General features: G+C 39.0%; 1 protein-coding gene across 1 annotated transcript in view; it reads left to right on the top strand.

Annotated features, from left to right (window-relative positions):
- The window catches only part of DNAH10 (dynein axonemal heavy chain 10), a 48,118-nt gene that overhangs the window by 11,664 nt on the left and 18,556 nt on the right, over positions 1 to 17,898 (top strand). The window contains 32 exon segments of the mRNA XM_057378852.1: positions 34 to 192; positions 517 to 642; positions 715 to 817; positions 1,051 to 1,229; positions 1,859 to 2,070; positions 2,374 to 2,530; positions 2,969 to 3,202; positions 3,304 to 3,426; positions 4,208 to 4,441; positions 4,931 to 5,154; positions 5,656 to 5,925; positions 6,006 to 6,189; positions 6,446 to 6,580; positions 7,003 to 7,155; positions 7,708 to 7,896; positions 7,998 to 8,144; positions 8,719 to 8,910; positions 9,078 to 9,196; positions 9,363 to 9,521; positions 9,816 to 9,951; positions 10,081 to 10,203; positions 10,607 to 10,741; positions 11,047 to 11,260; positions 11,355 to 11,474; positions 12,412 to 12,557; positions 12,961 to 13,113; positions 13,393 to 13,653; positions 14,295 to 14,467; positions 14,825 to 14,918; positions 15,959 to 16,126; positions 16,407 to 16,595; positions 17,082 to 17,253. Coding sequence (XP_057234835.1) covers positions 34 to 192; positions 517 to 642; positions 715 to 817; positions 1,051 to 1,229; positions 1,859 to 2,070; positions 2,374 to 2,530; positions 2,969 to 3,202; positions 3,304 to 3,426; positions 4,208 to 4,441; positions 4,931 to 5,154; positions 5,656 to 5,925; positions 6,006 to 6,189; positions 6,446 to 6,580; positions 7,003 to 7,155; positions 7,708 to 7,896; positions 7,998 to 8,144; positions 8,719 to 8,910; positions 9,078 to 9,196; positions 9,363 to 9,521; positions 9,816 to 9,951; positions 10,081 to 10,203; positions 10,607 to 10,741; positions 11,047 to 11,260; positions 11,355 to 11,474; positions 12,412 to 12,557; positions 12,961 to 13,113; positions 13,393 to 13,653; positions 14,295 to 14,467; positions 14,825 to 14,918; positions 15,959 to 16,126; positions 16,407 to 16,595; positions 17,082 to 17,253 — 5,383 coding nt within the window.

Here is a 17,898-nt window from a genome sequence, read left to right as displayed (position 1 = left end):
GTTGATTCTGGAAATGATCTTTACTTTTTACAGAGATTATCAGACAGTGTGCATAGACCTCCAGAGAGCCTGGAYGATCTCAGAGTTATCCTTGGTGCATTTGGGATGATCAAAAGAATTTCCTTTGAGGTGGAACTGAGATATTTGGACATTGGGGAGCGATACAGAACTCTTGCAATGTACAATATTCCAGTAAGTGCTTGTCTCATTCAACCTTTCAGATCTGAGCTAAGAGCACAAATTCTTCACATGTGACTGAGGAAATGTAAYATGTTACAGAATTACAGTATTGTTGAGGTTTGAAGGGATGTCTGGAGACTGTCTAGTCCAGACTCCCTTCTCAAATCAATATGTCCACCTTGAAATGAACATATGGCATGTGTTAAATCTGGTTGAGGTTGCTTCAGTATTGGTTTTGTGTTTTGCAAATTTATAATGTGAGCCATATTCCTCACTTTCTTGTGAAAGTATRTGTCTACTTATGTCTTGTGAGAGGTGCTACTTGTTTTGTTTTAGGTATCTGAAGAAGAGCGGGAGAAGTCTGACAGTCTTAATGTAGTGTGGGAGACTCTCCTTATGGAAGCAACAGAAATCAGTCGTAACCTAGATTGTAGAGGAGGTGTAAAAGAATCATTCACAAAGGTAATATTTGTAATTAGTATTRAAAACTATTAGCAATGGAAAGGAAAACTATTTGAATGTTGTTCTCTTTAGACGACACAGCAACAAATTGAGGCCTACAGCAAAGAGACAGAAGATTTTTTCCAGAAACTCTTGGCTGAGGGGCCTGGTTCTGTTGGAGATGATCTTGATAAAGGTAAATGGATTAATGTGTGTGAAGTGATGTTTTGAAAATATTAGCCTTCAGACAATTCAAATTTTACGTAAAACAAGAAAATTGTGCTTTCCTTGTTGACATACAAACTCATCAGCCTGGAATATGAACATTTTTAGTACTAGAACATCTACAGACTATATGAAAATTCTGTCATTTTTATTTCCTGTGAACCCTGGGATTATTCGTCTATAAAAATTCTTCTCCTTTCCCAGGACTAGAACTCATGGCAATACTTGAAAAAGAATTGGAGAGACTGGAAGAGAGGCAACGGGAACTGGCCAGTGCTGAGAAACTTTTAGACTTGCCAGTAACAACGTTCCCAGAATTAATAAAAGCACAGAAAGATGCCAAAGCTCTGAAGCTGATCTATGATATTTATGCACAACAAAAAGTGAGTGTCACTGAGTCTACAGGGACACATGTGTGTTCATGCATGGACACACAGGAAAGGTGGGGGAAACAAGAAGAGGCTGTATTGCCCCCTGATTACTGTCAACTCTGTTCAAAGACTATGTATGAAATAAGCTATGCTATTGGCTATCACCATGAAATGATTTTAATTATATTAGGACAGCACTATCAATGTCTCCATGGTGGACAAAAACATCCTCTCATCAGATAGTAACAGACTTCTCCCAGCCTGTAATAACTGTTGGWTGGCATTTTACTTCACATGGTTCCTGAACAGTTCAGTGAAACTACTTTTAGATACAGGATGTGTGCAGGTGACAATGGGTATTTCAGGCTTTGACTATTATTTAAGAAGTTGCATTTTTCCAAAACTGTAAAGTATGCTCCTGCTCTGCGTATTCCTTTTTCCTATTTCTTACACAAATGATTGTGTTTTGCTATGAATCTGTCTTGGACATGAGTTTGTCTCTCCCTATGTTTGTAAAATGTTCATACAGTTACATCTGCATCCTCACTGTGGGCTCTACACCCTTATGCAGTGAAAAGATTTTTTTTTGTAAAAACTAAGAGCAGTATGATTTTTTTTCTTCCTAATGTCCTTGTTTCCAGGCAGCTAAAGAGGAATGGTCTCAGACACTSTGGATAAACCTCAATGTCCAGCTTCTTCAGGATGGAATTGAAGGGTTTCTGAAAACCCTTCGGAAGCTGCCTAGGCCAATTCGCACTATGCCAATAGCTGTTCAACTGGAAAAGAAAATGAGGGCATTTCGAGACTCTGTTCCTTTGTTGCTTGATTTGAAAAATGAAGCTTTAAGAGACAGGTTTGTTTTGATTTATTTACATCCACAAAAATAGAAGTATTTGATGTGTTTTGTTGGAGCTTTTCATTTTCATTACTGGGGTCATGCCATGTCCTGKAGCTTGGAATTTTATTTCTGCCTAATGAACTTGTGTAATAGCATGCAAGGTGACTGCAATGACTGGGATACTTTATGTTTTTAAACAAGTAGTTCTTATTTAAATAGTAGAGTGCTAAGCATGATTTCACCATTATATGTTAAGTTATAGTTGTTTTTGATTTTTAGTGTATCATGGTGGTAAATTCGTGTGTCAATTTAAAACAGGCATTGGAAGGAGCTTATGGAGAAAACGGGAATATGGTTTGAAATGGAAACAGAAACATTCACTTTGGAAAATATGTTTGCTATGGAACTTCACAGACACATCAAAGTTATCAGTGAAATAGTTGCAACTGCTGTTAAAGAACTTAGCATTGAGAAGGTAATGTATTAAATTATAGAATCATAATGGTRCTAAAAATATAAGGACAACAACAATCAGAGTTTTATTTGGGATTTTTAAATTGGCATGGCCTCAAGTTYGGCCATCTTCAGGGAGCTGCCATGATGTAACTGATGGCAACTAAGATCTAAAGCTCTGTTAATGAGCTCYTACTGGCACAGAATCCTTGCAGAATTGGCTTTGGCAGCAGCATATTGGATTTTTGTGATTACAATAAGAAAATCTGTCCTATGAAAATGGATCTGAAGAAAGATCCATTCTCTTGCTATCATGCTTTGAAATAGATCCTTCTTTATAAACCAGAGTCAGAAAATCTGTTMAAAAATTTTGCTGAACTTGTTGTTTAATTTTTTGCTAAGATTGTACTGCTCCAGTTTTTGAAGACTGAAAGATGCGTCTTTTTATGCTTACATGCAGGGAATAAAGGAAATAATAGAAACATGGGGAAATATGAAGTATCCTATACAAGTGTACACCAAAGGCACTGAGACACGAGGCTTTATTCTGGGATCTGTAGAGGAAATTGTAGAGATTCTTGATGACAACAGTGTCAATCTTCAGACTATTTTGGGCAGTCGATTTGTGGGTCCTTTCCTTCCAACCGCTCAAAAATGGGAAAAAAGTCTGTCATTGATCGGTGAAGTAACTGAGGTAGGAGGAAAGTGCTGAACTAAATAATTGATGTTTATTATTTATAATCCAAATTTTCCATTGTACTTCTATTTSTTCTGATGGTACCATTTGATTCTTAGATCTGGATAACAGTTCAGAGAAAATGGATGTACTTGGAGAGCATYTTTGTTGGTGGAGATATCAGATCACAGCTTCCGGAGGAAGTCAAAATATTTGACCGTGTAGACAAAATGTTTAGAGAGGCAAGTAACTGACTTGTGATCAGCATAATTTATTTAGTGCATTTTGCTTCCAGTTCCATAGTTACTTATAGTCTTCTGTGACCTGTGTTACACTGAGAATGATGTTCTATAATTCATTGAATATGACATTGAGAAACCCGGGAATTTTGTGTTTTACTTCACATCGTCATAACCAGAAGACTTCTCCTGATTTAGCTAAGGTGTGGGCAGGGGTGAAATCCCTGGCTGGCAGCATGGGGTAGGCAGAATCTCATTTTCCTTTCAATGTTTTCATCTTCTAACCTTTACCTTGATAATAAGAAGCTTAGATGTGTTTCTATTGATTGAGGACCTATGCAGATGCTCAAAAGGCTTTCCTGGCTCTTGCCACTGTTCCCATACTGAACATATATTCCTGGTATGAATTTATGGCTTGCTTTTCTCTTTSCCATCTGCAAAATTGAGAGTGTACTGTGATTTTGAAATACAATGTTTGATCACTCCTTGAAGTTCCATTGTGTACAGGAGCAAAGTCAGGTATATGCTTAAGCTGGCTTGACTGGGGATGCGGGCTTGTCTGGCTTACACTTGCTTTTACAGCTGTATCTCCGTAAACATACTCCCTTCATGTTATCACACAGCACTGCACAAAACCACTTTAAAACCATTTAAAAACCTTTGATTCACTTCTGTAAGGCTCTGTACTGCTTGTGCTGTTTGCATACTTTGTTATTAATTAAATATAATTTAATGTAACCTATTGCTGTTCCACATTTTCTAAACTTCCTTTTCTCCCGYACAGATAATGGATGAAACTGTAAAAGATCCAATAATAAAACATTGCTGTGAAGCCCCAAATCGTATGTCAGACTTCCGCCATATAAACGATGTGCTGGAGAAATGCCAGAAAAGCTTGAATGATTATTTGGACTCCAAGAGAAATGCTTTCCCGAGATTTTTCTTTATATCTGATGACGAGTTGCTCAGTATCCTTGGCAGTGGCACTGCACACTGTGTCCAGGAACACATGATAAAGGTACAATGTCTGGCTTTCCACAGCACCTTGTGCTTTTAGGTGCTTAAAAAAGTTTAACAGACTCTACTGTGCATGCTCATAAGGGTGCATGAGTGTTTTTTRCATACAAAGAGCATCCTGGCAGCACCTTGAAGAAGCTTCTGAAAAACCAGATCAAATCTGATGCACAGTCTTTCCTGGCTGGTTAGTAGCAATTATGGTAGAGGAACATTCAAGATACACCAGAATGACCTCTCAATAAAGAGCTTTCTTCATAGATTGCAACTCCTCCTAGATTTTATTTTCTGGAAAAAGAAATCTGTGTCATTTGGGCCTGATGATCTGCTTGATATTCTGCAGTTGGGCTGCTGGGTTACATATCAGCATTTGTATTTGATTACTTAKGAATCAGATTAATTTCTCTGGAGGAGATCTGGGGCCTGTATACACTTATATCGTGGAGGCTTTGTTTCTAAAATGCTGGTGGATTTCTTTGTTGGTGCATTTCAGATGTTTGATAATGTAGCCTCGCTGAGGTTCCAGGATGGTGACAATGATGAGAAGATTGCCACAGCCATGATCTCAGCTGAGGGAGAGGTGATGGAGTTCCGGCAGGCTGTCCCTGCTGTGGGCAGAGTGGAGAATTGGATGACTACAGTGCTGGAGGAAATGAGACGAACCAACAGACGCCTCACCAAGGAAGCCATTTTTCGATACTGTGAAGACAGAAGCAGGTGAAACAATCCATGTCAAGAATAACACAAATAACCTGATATGTTATTGTGAGCCTGTAGTGATACAGAGAAATGATGGTGTAGTTTTTTTAATTGATGCACAATTTAGCCTGTATTTCTCTCTGTGGAGGGACATGAATACATTCAGCTTTACTACTTTATCTAACCATGAAGAATGTGTAATCTCTCATATCTATTTTCCTACGTCTTGAGTTTTGTTTTTAGTGTTGCATGTTCAGTATGTTTTTCTCATGATGAATTTCACTTGGCAGTTTTATACATGGAATGGGCAGCTTTTCTAGCAAAATATTTCCTAGGCTTTTGAAATCCCACAGCATACTTTGATAGAGTTCTGTGTATCTCTGAAAATTTGGCTTGTATTGTAGCTGTTGCAGAAACAGGAGGAACTTCTTTGTTGTTGCTTTATTTTTTTTTCTTTCCTGATGAGTTACTTAAAATAAACAGTAACCCAGTCTCCCTCACTACATGTGTTTTCCAAAGAGTCGATTGGATGTTGCTCTTCCAAGGTATGATGGTGCTTGCTGCTAATCAAGTGTGGTGGACCTGGGAGGTAGAGGATGTCTTTCGGAAAGTGAAAATGGGAGAAAAGCAGGCAATGAAACTTTATGCTAAAAAAATGCACAAGCAGATCGATGACCTGGTTACCCGCATTACACTGCCCTTGAGCAAAAACGACAGGAAAAAATACAACACTGTTCTCATCATCGATGTGCATGCCAGAGACATCATCGATATATTTGTAAGAGACAGGTAAACACCAACTCCATCTTCTGAGCAAATGTGTAAGCTGTATTGCCACCCTTTTGGCTCACGAGAGCTGTGTTGTGCAGCATTCTGCAGGCTCAGGAGTTCGAGTGGGAGAGCCAGCTGAGATTCTACTGGGAGCGCGAGCCGGACGAGCTGATGGTGCGRCAGTGCACCGGCACCTTCGCCTACGGCTACGAGTACATGGGGCTCAACGGCCGGCTGGTCATCACCCCGCTGACCGATCGCATCTACCTCACACTCACACAGGTACACGTGCAACAAGCCCTTGTTTTACTCCTACACAGTCACATCCTTGTTTTATTGCCTCTTCCTGCTCTGTCCCAACGTGCACGCTAAGGTTTTTGAAATCAGTTGTGATATTTTGCTAACCTCATTGCCTCAAAGACAACACTGAATGCCTCCACAGATAAAGTTTAATCTTTTTTGTACTTCTGTGGTTTTGTTACCAACCTAATATAAGTCTAATCCAGTCTTTGCTTTGCTTTTTGGTCTGTCTCCAAAGGCTCTATCAATGTATTTGGGAGGAGCACCAGCAGGGCCAGCAGGTACAGGRAAGACAGAAACAACCAAGGATCTGGCCAAAGCACTGGGCTTGCTGTGCGTAGTGACAAACTGTGGAGAAGGCATGGACTTCAAAGTAAGAGWTAAAGTTCTGTGTTCTCTGATAAAATGCCAATTTCTGCTCTTTAGCAGTGCCCAGGATAAGGACATACTCTGAATTTCTGCATAAGTATCTCCCTTAGAGATAGCAAGCTGTTTGATAATTAAATGTAGTAAAAAATGCCAATTCTGAATAARTTCCTGAAGGAATTCCAGGCCCTTTCAAGCAGGGGAGCAATGACTGTATGGTATATGTTTAAGCTTACGATAGACAATCTGCACTTGGCAAATAATTATTGCAAGACCTTATCATGGATTGCTAACTTCTACATATATAAATATCCAGAGGTTTATCCAGAGGCTTATCCAGCACTAAGTGTTTAGCATATTCCAAGGTTTTGTGTCACTGAATGCTTTATATATTCAKTGCTGAGAAGTTTTTCTTGTTGTTCCTTTTAGGCAATTGGTAAAATTTTCTCAGGTCTTGCCCAGTGTGGGGCATGGGGTTGCTTTGATGAATTCAATCGCATCGATGCTTCTGTGCTTTCAGTCATTTCTTCCCAGATTCAGACAATTCGAAATGCTTTAATGAATAAGTGGACAAAATTTCAGGTAAACATTAAAAATGATGAGTAATTGTGAGGGCTGATCTTGGTTTTCAGACCAAGAATCAGAGTTAGACCCCATCATTAGATCAAAGAGCYGCTGCCTCTGTAATTCATTTGTGCTGAACATTTCAAACTCCTGAGTATGTACTTTTGTTYTGAAAGATGTTAATTCCTTGCTGATTGCTTAATCCTTTGCTAGGTCCTTCCTTTGTGAAGAGATAAAAGGGATCTTAACAGGATAATAGCAAGTAAATGGGCTAATAGTCTAGTAGTAATGAGGGATGGGAGTAATTTAACTTGATATATATTGTGAGACTTTATTTACTGATGCTTATTGGAATTCAAAAACCTCAGACAGAAAATCTGAGGCTTGTGAAATACCTTAAAGAAGGTACATTTATCCCACTGTTTGTATCAGGATGGCTATCTAAAGTGAAATATTTTAGCACTTTGTCCTAAGCTGGTGCCCCAGTATTAGTGGTTTTCTCTTTGAGCAAATAGTATTATATTTTTAATTTCTAATTCACATTGTTCTAATGTTTTTTTATGCCTTCAGTTTGAAGGGCAAGAGATTACCCTTGATAGCCGTATTGGCATTTTTATTACAATGAATCCTGGTTATGCTGGTCGGACCGAGCTCCCTGAGTCTGTAAAAGCTCTGTTCAGGCCTGTGGTTGTTATTGTACCAGATCTTCAGCAGATCTGTGAAATAATGCTGTTTTCTGAAGGCTTCCTTACAGCAAAGGTAAGAAAACTTTATTGTTACCCATACCCGTGTACCACCCGTGCTTGCATGGCCAGTAGCAATGTCCACATTCGTGATCATTTAAATYAAATCTCAAACAGGTCCTTGCCAAAAAGATGACAGTGCTGTACAAGCTGGCAAGGGAGCAGCTTTCTAAACAACATCACTATGATTTTGGACTGCGGGCCCTTAAGTCAGTGTTGGTGATGGCTGGAGAGCTGAAAAGAGGATCAGCAGACCTCAGCGAGGTAGATTTGCTGCTTAGTTACCCTGGGCATATAATCTTTTTCATTAGGAAGGGATGGGTTTACCCATCTGATGTARTTTGTCTGCTTTGGAAATAGGAACGTTGATGCTATTTGTCTTATTATTTCACTTTGTCCTTGTTGAGTTCCRTGTGCTCTCTGTCATTAGAACTCCAGTCCAAGTAGGGATATCTATGGAAAATGAAGTATTTTACTTCTTGTTAGGTCCAGGATGCAAATAACCAGATAAATATCTCTGGATGACCAGCAGAAACTGGTTTTTGAACAGTGAGTGCTGCAGCTCAGGGAAGCTGTGGTGTGGGACACGGCAGCCATTARGCATTTGATTAACATGGTAGAAAAAGGCAGTGTATTATTCTTAGTTGTTGATATTCTTAATCCTTATAAAATAACCTCTGTTGTTTCCACTGGGAAGTGATGCCAAAAAAAAAAAATTCTCGAAACTGTACTGAAATAATCAGGCAATAGTTTTTAAAGATATTAAGTTTTGRAGTACCTCATTTTAGCTAATTAGTTAACTATTTGATATAGATTGATCTTKCTATGTTTTGTCTAGGATGTTGTACTAATGAGAGCTCTGCGAGATATGAATCTTCCTAAATTTGTATTTGAAGATGTACCTCTCTTCCTTGGCCTAATCTCTGACCTTTTTCCTGGCCTGGATTGCCCTCGAGTCCGCTACCCTGACTTTAATGATGCTGTAGAACAAGCACTGGAAGAACGGGGTTATATTCCTGTACCAGTCCAGGTATAAAAAATGTTAATTGCTTGAGGTTTTGTTGTGAACATGAGGCTGCAGGTGCATTGCTGCACCCTGGAATGGCTCCAGGAAATCTTACCTGATACAGAGCAGCTGCTAATCTTTTCCACAAAGAGTTATGACAGTAGTCTACTGAATCCATGTTTATTTTTCAGGTGGATAAAGTCATTCAGATGTATGAGACAATGTTAACTCGTCACACTACAATGGTGGTTGGACCTACTGGAGGTGGCAAGACAGTTGTTATAAATACTTTGTGCCAAGCCCAAAACAAGTGAGTAAAGAATTTGATACATGGAAACCAGGCTGTAAAATGGCACAGTCTGTATTACTCAGCCCTGTCTAGTCATGGCAGGATCAACAGTTGCCCAGAGTTTTTGCTTGGGTTAACATGAGATGGTAGTGTCATTTCACTATTGCTTTTCTTGCTGTATCTTTAGGCTGGGATTATTTACAAAGCTTCATGTGCTGAACCCTAAAGCTATGAGTGTGATTGAGCTGTATGGGATCCTTGACCCTGTCACACGAGACTGGACAGATGGAGTTCTGTCAAACATTTTTCGGGATATCAACAGACCCACTGACAAGAAAGAGCGAAGGTAGGCAGCTAGAAATTGTTGTGGTGATTTTGAGATAACTGGACTTTACAAAGTTTAAAAAAATATTTGACATTGCACTATTTAAAAAACAAATGCTAAATAAATAGAAAGTGTCTAGGTGTCTTTCTGTCTCTTGTGAGTTTGTAGCCTCAGCGAAATGATGCAATTATGAAAAACGAATGGTAGACTTCAAAATATCTGGACTGACACTAATACCATTAGTGGCTCTTCTGAACTGGGAAATATGTTAGTAAAATCAGAAATCAGTCAGTGCCTCATGGCTCTTGTACACAGGTACATTCTCTTTGATGGAGATGTGGATGCTCTCTGGGTTGAAAACATGAATTCTGTCATGGATGACAACAAGCTATTGACCCTGGCAAATGGGGAGCGGATTAGACTTCAGTCACACTGTGCTTTGTTGTTTGAGGTAAGAAATGACTGCACCATTTAATACATGGGAAGGGTTAGATACAGATAGAACTTCAAGGCCTGAAAAGTAGTTACTGTGGCTGTTCTTTGYTTAAGTGTAGCATTGTCCTGTGTGATTATTTTATAGGTTGGGGATTTACAGTATGCATCTCCTGCCACTGTATCCCGCTGCGGAATGGTCTTCGTAGATCCTAAAAATCTGAGATATGAGCCCTACTGGCAGAAGTGGGTCAAAGGAAGAGAAAAGGAGGTGGGATTTTCTGCACTTGTTCAGAGAGTATTTGTATTTAACACTTAGCTGTAGGCAGCTGTAAAAAACCTGTGTCAAGGTGTCTGATTTTTCTGACAAGAGTAACAGTGAGATTTCTTAGGTCCTTGTTTCTTATATTTAGTTTAAAAACTCAGAAGTCCACRGGGAGCTGAAGACAACTTAGTTGCTACCACCCGATGAATGCTGATCTTCACTTGCTGAACACCCAATCCATACACCAGCATCACATTTTTTCATGTGGCTGTAGCTTGTCTTTGGTAGAAGTGATTCCTTCTAGAGCAATCATATCTGGTCAGCCAGGTATTGGTGGGAAGCTCTGATGTCACAAATTGTCTTTCCAGACTTTCGTGTGCTGAATTATTGTTCTTTTTGTGTTACTTAGCAAGAGAAAGCAGAATTGAATCGTTTTTTTGAAAAGTATGTGCCTGARCTTATTGAGATGATTGTGGAGGGAATTGTGGAAGGCAAGCAGGAAGGAAGGCTGAAGACCATCGTTCCTCAAACAGATTTAAATATGGTAAGAAACAGACAATAAAGATTAAACACATTTAAATAAAAAGAAAATGGAATGATGGAGAAAGTAAAACCTTCCCAAAGAAAGCACAGGAGTAGAATCTGCACTGAAATATCAGTTTGCTGCTGATGAGCACAAAGAGACACAAAACCAACCAGCTCCTAATGATGGTCCTCTGCTGAACTTAATGCACATGGCAGTAAATTCACCTGTAAGAACAAAAGACGAGCAATCAGCTGAGAACATATGAAGAGTTTTCATGAATCTACATAGCAATTTTTTTTCCAGTTTTGTCTTTTTTCCAACAGGTTGTGCAGTTGACTGTGATGCTGGAGGTCCTACTGGGACAGTCTGAAAATCTTGATGTTCTGGAGTGTTTTTTCTTGGAAGCTTTGTATTGCTCCTTAGGCGCTTCTCTTCTTGATGCTGGGAGAATTAAATTTGATGAAAACGTTAAACGTATTGCCTGCATGACTATTATTCAYGGTGAGAACGTCCTGGCTAAGCCAGGGGAGCTGCCAGGTAGGATCTTGTCATAATTTAATCTAAATCCCATTGATTYTTAAAAAATATTTCAGTGTCCTAAAAAAACTTGCAATTGCTTAATGGTTTGCAGGTCAGCTGCCAACTTTGTATGACTTCCATTTTGATGCATCTCAAAAAAACTGGGTACCTTGGACACAGCTCGTTCCTGAATATATTCATAAGCCTGAAGTGAAATTTCTTGACATTCTGGGTGAGTATAAGATAAAATACAGTGATGATATGCTTTTAATTCATGATGTGCCACCACTGAGTGCACGGCACTTAACGTGAGGCATCCTTTTTCCTATGCTGAAGGTCATCTACTCAGGTTCAGTTTCTTGTGATGGCACAAAYCAATTTCTTCGAAGTTCTTTTCATAGTAGTTTAGCAGTAATAGAGTTAATTACATACAGTATACTGTGTGTTTAAAGCATACTGCAATTAAAAAATGAGGAAAGGATGAAAGCWTGTTTCAGTTAATAARGCTTATTAGGAGCTAACCATGCCTTTTAGAAGCTGGAGTAGCAGAARATTCATGGTTTGCTCTACCAGAAATTCTMGGAAAAACATCAGCTCGTGGTTGARGTAYTCASTACATAAAAATTGCAYTCTTAGGGCTGTTATTGGTTGTTACTTCAAGCATTGCCTAATGGTGACAGTGCTTTTCAATCTAGGCATGTTTATTTACAGTGATAYTCCAGCAAGCACAGGTTAACTTCACTGACACAAGCGATAAATTTATGATCTCTGAAGTTGCTCCAAATGGCTGGCTATTCACATAGAAAAAAAATCATCTCTGTAGAGTTCTGGGAAAATGCTTATGATCCAAATAAATCCTGATTATATCCTTGAAATAGAGATTAAATAGAGCTTAACCAAACCATGACCTTCCTATATGGCAGATAACTTCTTTTTTATTGTATACATGTATAGAAGAAAAGATCCCAGTGACAAAGACTGAAAAGTGATGGTTAAGCCATTAAAATTTTCTTTCAGTATTGTTAGTGAGTTGATAATTCAGAGTATGTCTTTGTGCAACTGCATGTTAATACCTTGCGAGTGTGTTCCAGCACTATTCTATAAATATAAATCCTCCAGCTGTAGTGCATTTTCATTTAGCCAGTGATTGTATTGATGCTCTTTTTCAGTGCCCACCGTGGATACCACACGCACTGCTTGGTTACTGGAACAGATGGTAAAAGTAAAACGCCCAGTTGTTCTTGTCGGTGAATCGGGTACATCTAAGACAGCAACTACACAGAACTTCCTAAACAATCTGGACAGAACCGTTAATGTATGTCTGAGGCATTTTGCCTTGTTTTTAAAGCTGCATTGTCATTCTTTGCCCTTGTGTTAAATTTRCATTGTGGAGGCTGAGTCTGTGGCTTGCAATATTGACTTGAGTAACGTGACTGCAAGCTCCAGACCCGAAGTGTGTGACTGATTTGAAAATCCTTCAAGATCAAAGGATCTTTTACCTTGAACAGACTCAATTACATTAAGTAAAAATAGATTATCAAAGTGCTAAAAATGGGGTTACTTTCCTTTGTTGTCCATTATTCAAGTGAATAAAGGACCAGAGAAGCACTTCCTCTATGTCTGATAGTCTGATAYAAAGAATATTTTTGAATGCTCTAGTAAATAAAAAAAAGGGAACAGATTGGAATCCATTCTTATCCATGTCCTCCCATTTGCAGCTGGTGCTAGTTATTAACTTCTCTTCTCGTACAACGTCCATGGACATTCAGAGAAACCTGGAGACAAACGTAGAAAAACGAACTAAAGACAGTTTTGGCCCTCCCATGGGAAAACGTCTCCTTGTGTTCATGGATGATATGAATATGCCAAGGGTAAGCTGTCAATAGTTTTGCAAGGTGGCATAGAAACATTTGGGGTGGCACTGATATGGTCCCTGCATGCACAAATCCAGTGTGCATTTAGTTAATCTCAGAGAAGAGGCACTTTTCCGTAGGAGACATTGGGATGAGTGTTCACAATCAGTGCCAGAGCTTTACAAAGTGTCCCTTCATCCCAATATTGTGTTCCATTGAGTGTGGAACACAATATTGCCACATTCAAAACAGTAATTGCTGTGCTTTGATGTACCCTGACTCTTGTGTACCCCACAGATCGATGAGTATGGCACACAGCAACCCATTGCCCTGCTGAAGCTGCTGCTCGAGAAAGGTTTCATGTACGATCGCGGTAAAGAGATGAGCATTAAATTTCTYCGAGACCTGGGTTTCATTGCTGCCATGGGCAAAGCTGGAGGAGGTCGGAATGAAGTTGACCCTCGCTTCATCTCACTCTTCAGTGTTTTTAACATACCTTTTCCTTCTGAGCAATCACTCAATTTGATCTACTCTTCCATCCTGAAAGGCCACACTCAGGTAATTTCATTGTTTTCAAAGGATTGCTAAACAGCTTTATGATTTTTAAATACACATTTATTTCTATATTGTTGCAAGACCTGAAACCTTCTGTTACCTTTTTTTTTTTTTTTAGTACCTAGAACCTCACACAAACCTTTTTCTTCCTCTTTTCTTTCTCAATGGGTTTTCCATTGTTTGGATAAATTCTTGAGTAATATGTAAACACTCAAGCCAGCAGATAATTTTTAAACCTGGGGCTTTTCATAGGTAGAAACCTGTGACTGATTTGGTTTACAGTTCCTGTAAGCAAATACACTCATTCTTTTCTGAATGAGTGTGAAAAATGGAAGATAATGCAATAGACTGCATTACTAGCAAGGTACCTACAACAATAGATGAGAAAAGAACAGTTCCGTTTTTCTGCTATAGGAGTCCTGTGGGAAATGCAGTCACTGAGTTTGATGTTATCTTKAGCACTCAGTAAGTTCCAGTAAGAATGAAGATAGAGCCTGCCCTAAACATTTAACTGCAGAATGTTCACCGTACAGAGAATTTCTGGACCAAACAGGTTTAAAAGCTGGAAAGTAGATTATGTTTAATAGCACTRTGTTCTGTCTGGGCAGTCTCATGAAAACACCTCTTCTTTCTCACATTTGCAGGCTTTTAATGCGTCCATATCAGCCATCTCTGACAAGATTACTCTKTGTACTTTGGAACTTTATAAAAAGATTATTACTGATCTACCCCCTACTCCTTCCAAATTCCATTACATTTTTAACCTGCGGGATCTTTCCAGGGTCTATAATGGACTTATTCTTACAGATCCAGAGAGGTAAGACTAGAAGAATTGTCATTAGTGGTCCCATATCTGGKKTTTTTTTTTGGGAATCTGGGTGAAAATGAGGTAATTTGAAATCAGTGAAGTTTGTTCACTTTTCATTAAACCACATTAAATGAGAAATAGAACATCCTAAATTGTGATCTTACTCTCGATACCAGACACTAGTGCATTAGTCTCTCTTAATTAAGATATCAGAGGTAAACATGCAAGCAAGGTAGTATTATGAAAAGAACCAAATCAAAAAGAGTAAAAAACTCAGTCCTGAATTTGGTCCTTGTTATTAACCATATAGCCTTAGGAATCATGTCAGCTCATTTGGTGCAGTCTGATATTTTGATATTAATTCAGGTTTCAAACAGTGACCCAGATGGTGAGAGTTTGGAGGAATGAATGCCTGAGGGTTTTCCATGACAGGTTGATTAATGAAGCAGACAAAGAATTGGTGAGTAATTTCTTTCAATTTTTAGTAGTCACTGAGTATTATTATGGCAATTAATTTGCAACAGCAACATTACCAAGTGTGGGACTCAGGCCTTGCAGTCCGACTGCAGACTTGTCTAAGCAATATGTTACTCATTAATTTAAAACATGGCCYATGAAAGCTTTTTTCCTAAAACAATGTGACTGTGGCAGACTAAGGAAGCAGATCTGCTAAAGCAATGGAAAGTATCACTTGGTTTGCCTGTCCAGGAAAACTGATTGGCAGAGATACAGGTGACAAAATGTGAGAGCAGTACAGAAGAAAACTCAGGAAATCACTGGAAGTCAGTATTTTCCTTCAGGAAGGATTGAACCAGAATGTGACTGTATAATCAAGTAGGAAAAAGGATAAGAGCCAAGTTCTTACAAAGTGGATTCAGTTTTAGCTTGTTGTGCAAAGTGGAAAATGCTTCAAATTTCATCTTAAAACACAAGAGAGAACAATGCCGATTTTAAACCCTGAGGTTTAGGAGAGAAATTGAGGTAAAATCTACTCATGTATGAGCAAATTGCTTTGCTTTGGAAGTTGCTTAGATGAAAAGAGRTAGGTCAAGAAGGCTTCAGATTTTTCTGGTTACAGCTTTCTTCTCTAGCACACAAAGGTACATCTCCAGCTCAATTTTCACAAGGCAGAATGTTAATGCAGACTTTGAAGCTTTGTGAGAAATCTTTCTGATAAGACATCTATGAATGCTGAAAAGGAAAATTTATTAATATACTGTTTAMACCAGTATAGGAGAAGGTGTTTTTTTAAACARGATTATYCTTTTTTGTTTTGATGTTCTACAGCTGATTGGTTTGAACCRTTCTTGAACTGCYYATTAGAKCATTTWAAATCATACACAGAACACAGAAGAKGGCTGTAATTTTTGGATCTTTTAGTCACACCTTGAAATCAGTYAGTATTTGGGCAAGAATCTGYATTATCACCTGTCTAAGTATTACTGGATTCACAATCAAATGCTTTTTTTGTGTTGCCTGACTCATTTCATATCCCTGAAGGTACAAGGACATATAAARAGCTTGGTTGAAGAGCATTTTGAGGATGAATTGGAGCATGTCATGAGGGATCCGGTTCTTTTTGGAGATTTCAGRACAGCACTGAATGATGCAGAAATTCGTATTTATGAAGATATCCAAGACTATGAAATAGCAAAAGCTCTCTTTCAGGTAGAGTACATCAGTTGGGAATTGTGCCTGAGGAATGGCCAGGAGCCTGCCTCAGACTATGGGAAATMTTTGTGAACATAGAATTTTACATGTTTCAATGCCCATTTGGGATTTGCAGCAATGAAAACTGAGGATCAGTTACAGAGTCAGCAGTGTTTTCCAGTAGTTTATTTTCCCTGAGGAACAGGAAAGGAATAATGCTGCTGAATAGGTTATTTTATTAATATTATTAATCGTTTCATTGGTCTCCTAGTAACATTCTGTTCACCTTTCTCTGAAGGAGATTTTGGAAGACTACAATGAATTTAATGTTAAAATGCATCTGGTTCTTTTTGATGATGCTTTGGAGCATTTAATCCGTATCCATCGCATCATCCGGATGGACCGTGGGCACGCTCTGCTCATCGGACTGGGAGGCTCAGGAAAGCAATCCCTGACAAGACTGGCTGCCTACACAGCTGGAAGTGAGGTCAGTGACCCTGGGCATGAAACTGTCAGTGCTTGAATGCAGGGTTGGGCACTGGGGAAAGAAAACAACGATGGGTTTGGCAAAGAACAACTAATGGTCCCTAACTACTGCTGTTTCTACTTACGTGTATTACAGCAGCACTCCAGTGCTGCTTGAAAAGCCTTGTTGTGATTGATTCTGTATTATTTCAGAGAGGAAATGTTCCTCTCAGAGAGGAAATGTTCCTCTCAGAGGCACTTTGCTTATAAAGGCTTGGAAGGAAAGAACAAAAAAAGAGGATGGAACACAAAGCAATTTTGAAAATGCAAGCCTGCAGGGTTGTACAAACATAATTTTGAAAAATAATGGAGTGCATAATTTTATCAATATTAAATGTTTACTGATGATTGGGCCAAACCAGCCCCCTTGATTCGGTATAATTGAAATTCAGAGTTACCAGCATGCCTTGAGTTCATCTGTCTTCTCAGTGTGTATTTTCATCCTTAGATATTTGAGATCATCTTGAGTCGAGGATACGGAGAAAACAATTTCCGAGAAGATTTGAAAAATTTGTACCTCAAGTTGGGAATTGAGGGCAAGTCAATGGTCTTCTTGTTCACAGATGGCCACGTGGCAGAAGAGAGTTTCCTGGAACTCATCAACAACATGTTGACTTCAGGTGCCACTGGCAGCCTCTCTGCTCATGACTCACAATCTCAACTGTACCCTTGATGCAGCTGTTGCTGGTTCACCCTGTGTCCTCTGCTGCTTTAGTTTTACCTTTCAGTACTACCTGAAATGACCTTGGCCTTAATCATGGCATTCTGGCATTTTCTTACAGTCATTTATATGTGTCTGGAAAGGTTACAGGGTTCATTCATGCTGCTGCTTATGCTGCAGGAGTCTCAGATTCCTTCCAAGACTGAGGAATAACTTCAGCTGCATCACAAASCCACCTTTTGTCCAACTGGCTTTTGAGTATCAGTCACCTGAACTGCAGCAACTGTTCAAATGTATATTTTTACATATATATCCTGAAATGTAGAAATTTCTAGTGAATGAAGCAGATGAAAATGAGCAGCAGCTGGCACTGTGTGACCACCCTCTCTGTAGAAGTTCCTACACAGTCTGATATGAGAACAGATGTGTTAATTTTATCCCTTTCTTTGTTCTGGTTTTCCCTGTCCCTGGTCTGCCATTAGGTTACTTACWCAGTATTTGCCACATGATTGAGAGGACAAAAATGTGATCTGATGGTTCATAGAGYCTAATGAAGATTTTCTTTGCCGAGTTAAAAGTACTTTATGTTCTTTTGCCATTCTGT

Source organism: Malurus melanocephalus, unplaced genomic scaffold (assembly GCF_030028575.1).
Source record: "Malurus melanocephalus ecotype Western Australia unplaced genomic scaffold, MMel_1.1 scaffold_377, whole genome shotgun sequence".
Lineage (NCBI taxonomy): Eukaryota > Metazoa > Chordata > Aves > Passeriformes > Maluridae > Malurus > Malurus melanocephalus.
This window is presented reverse-complemented; position numbering and strand designations above follow the sequence as displayed.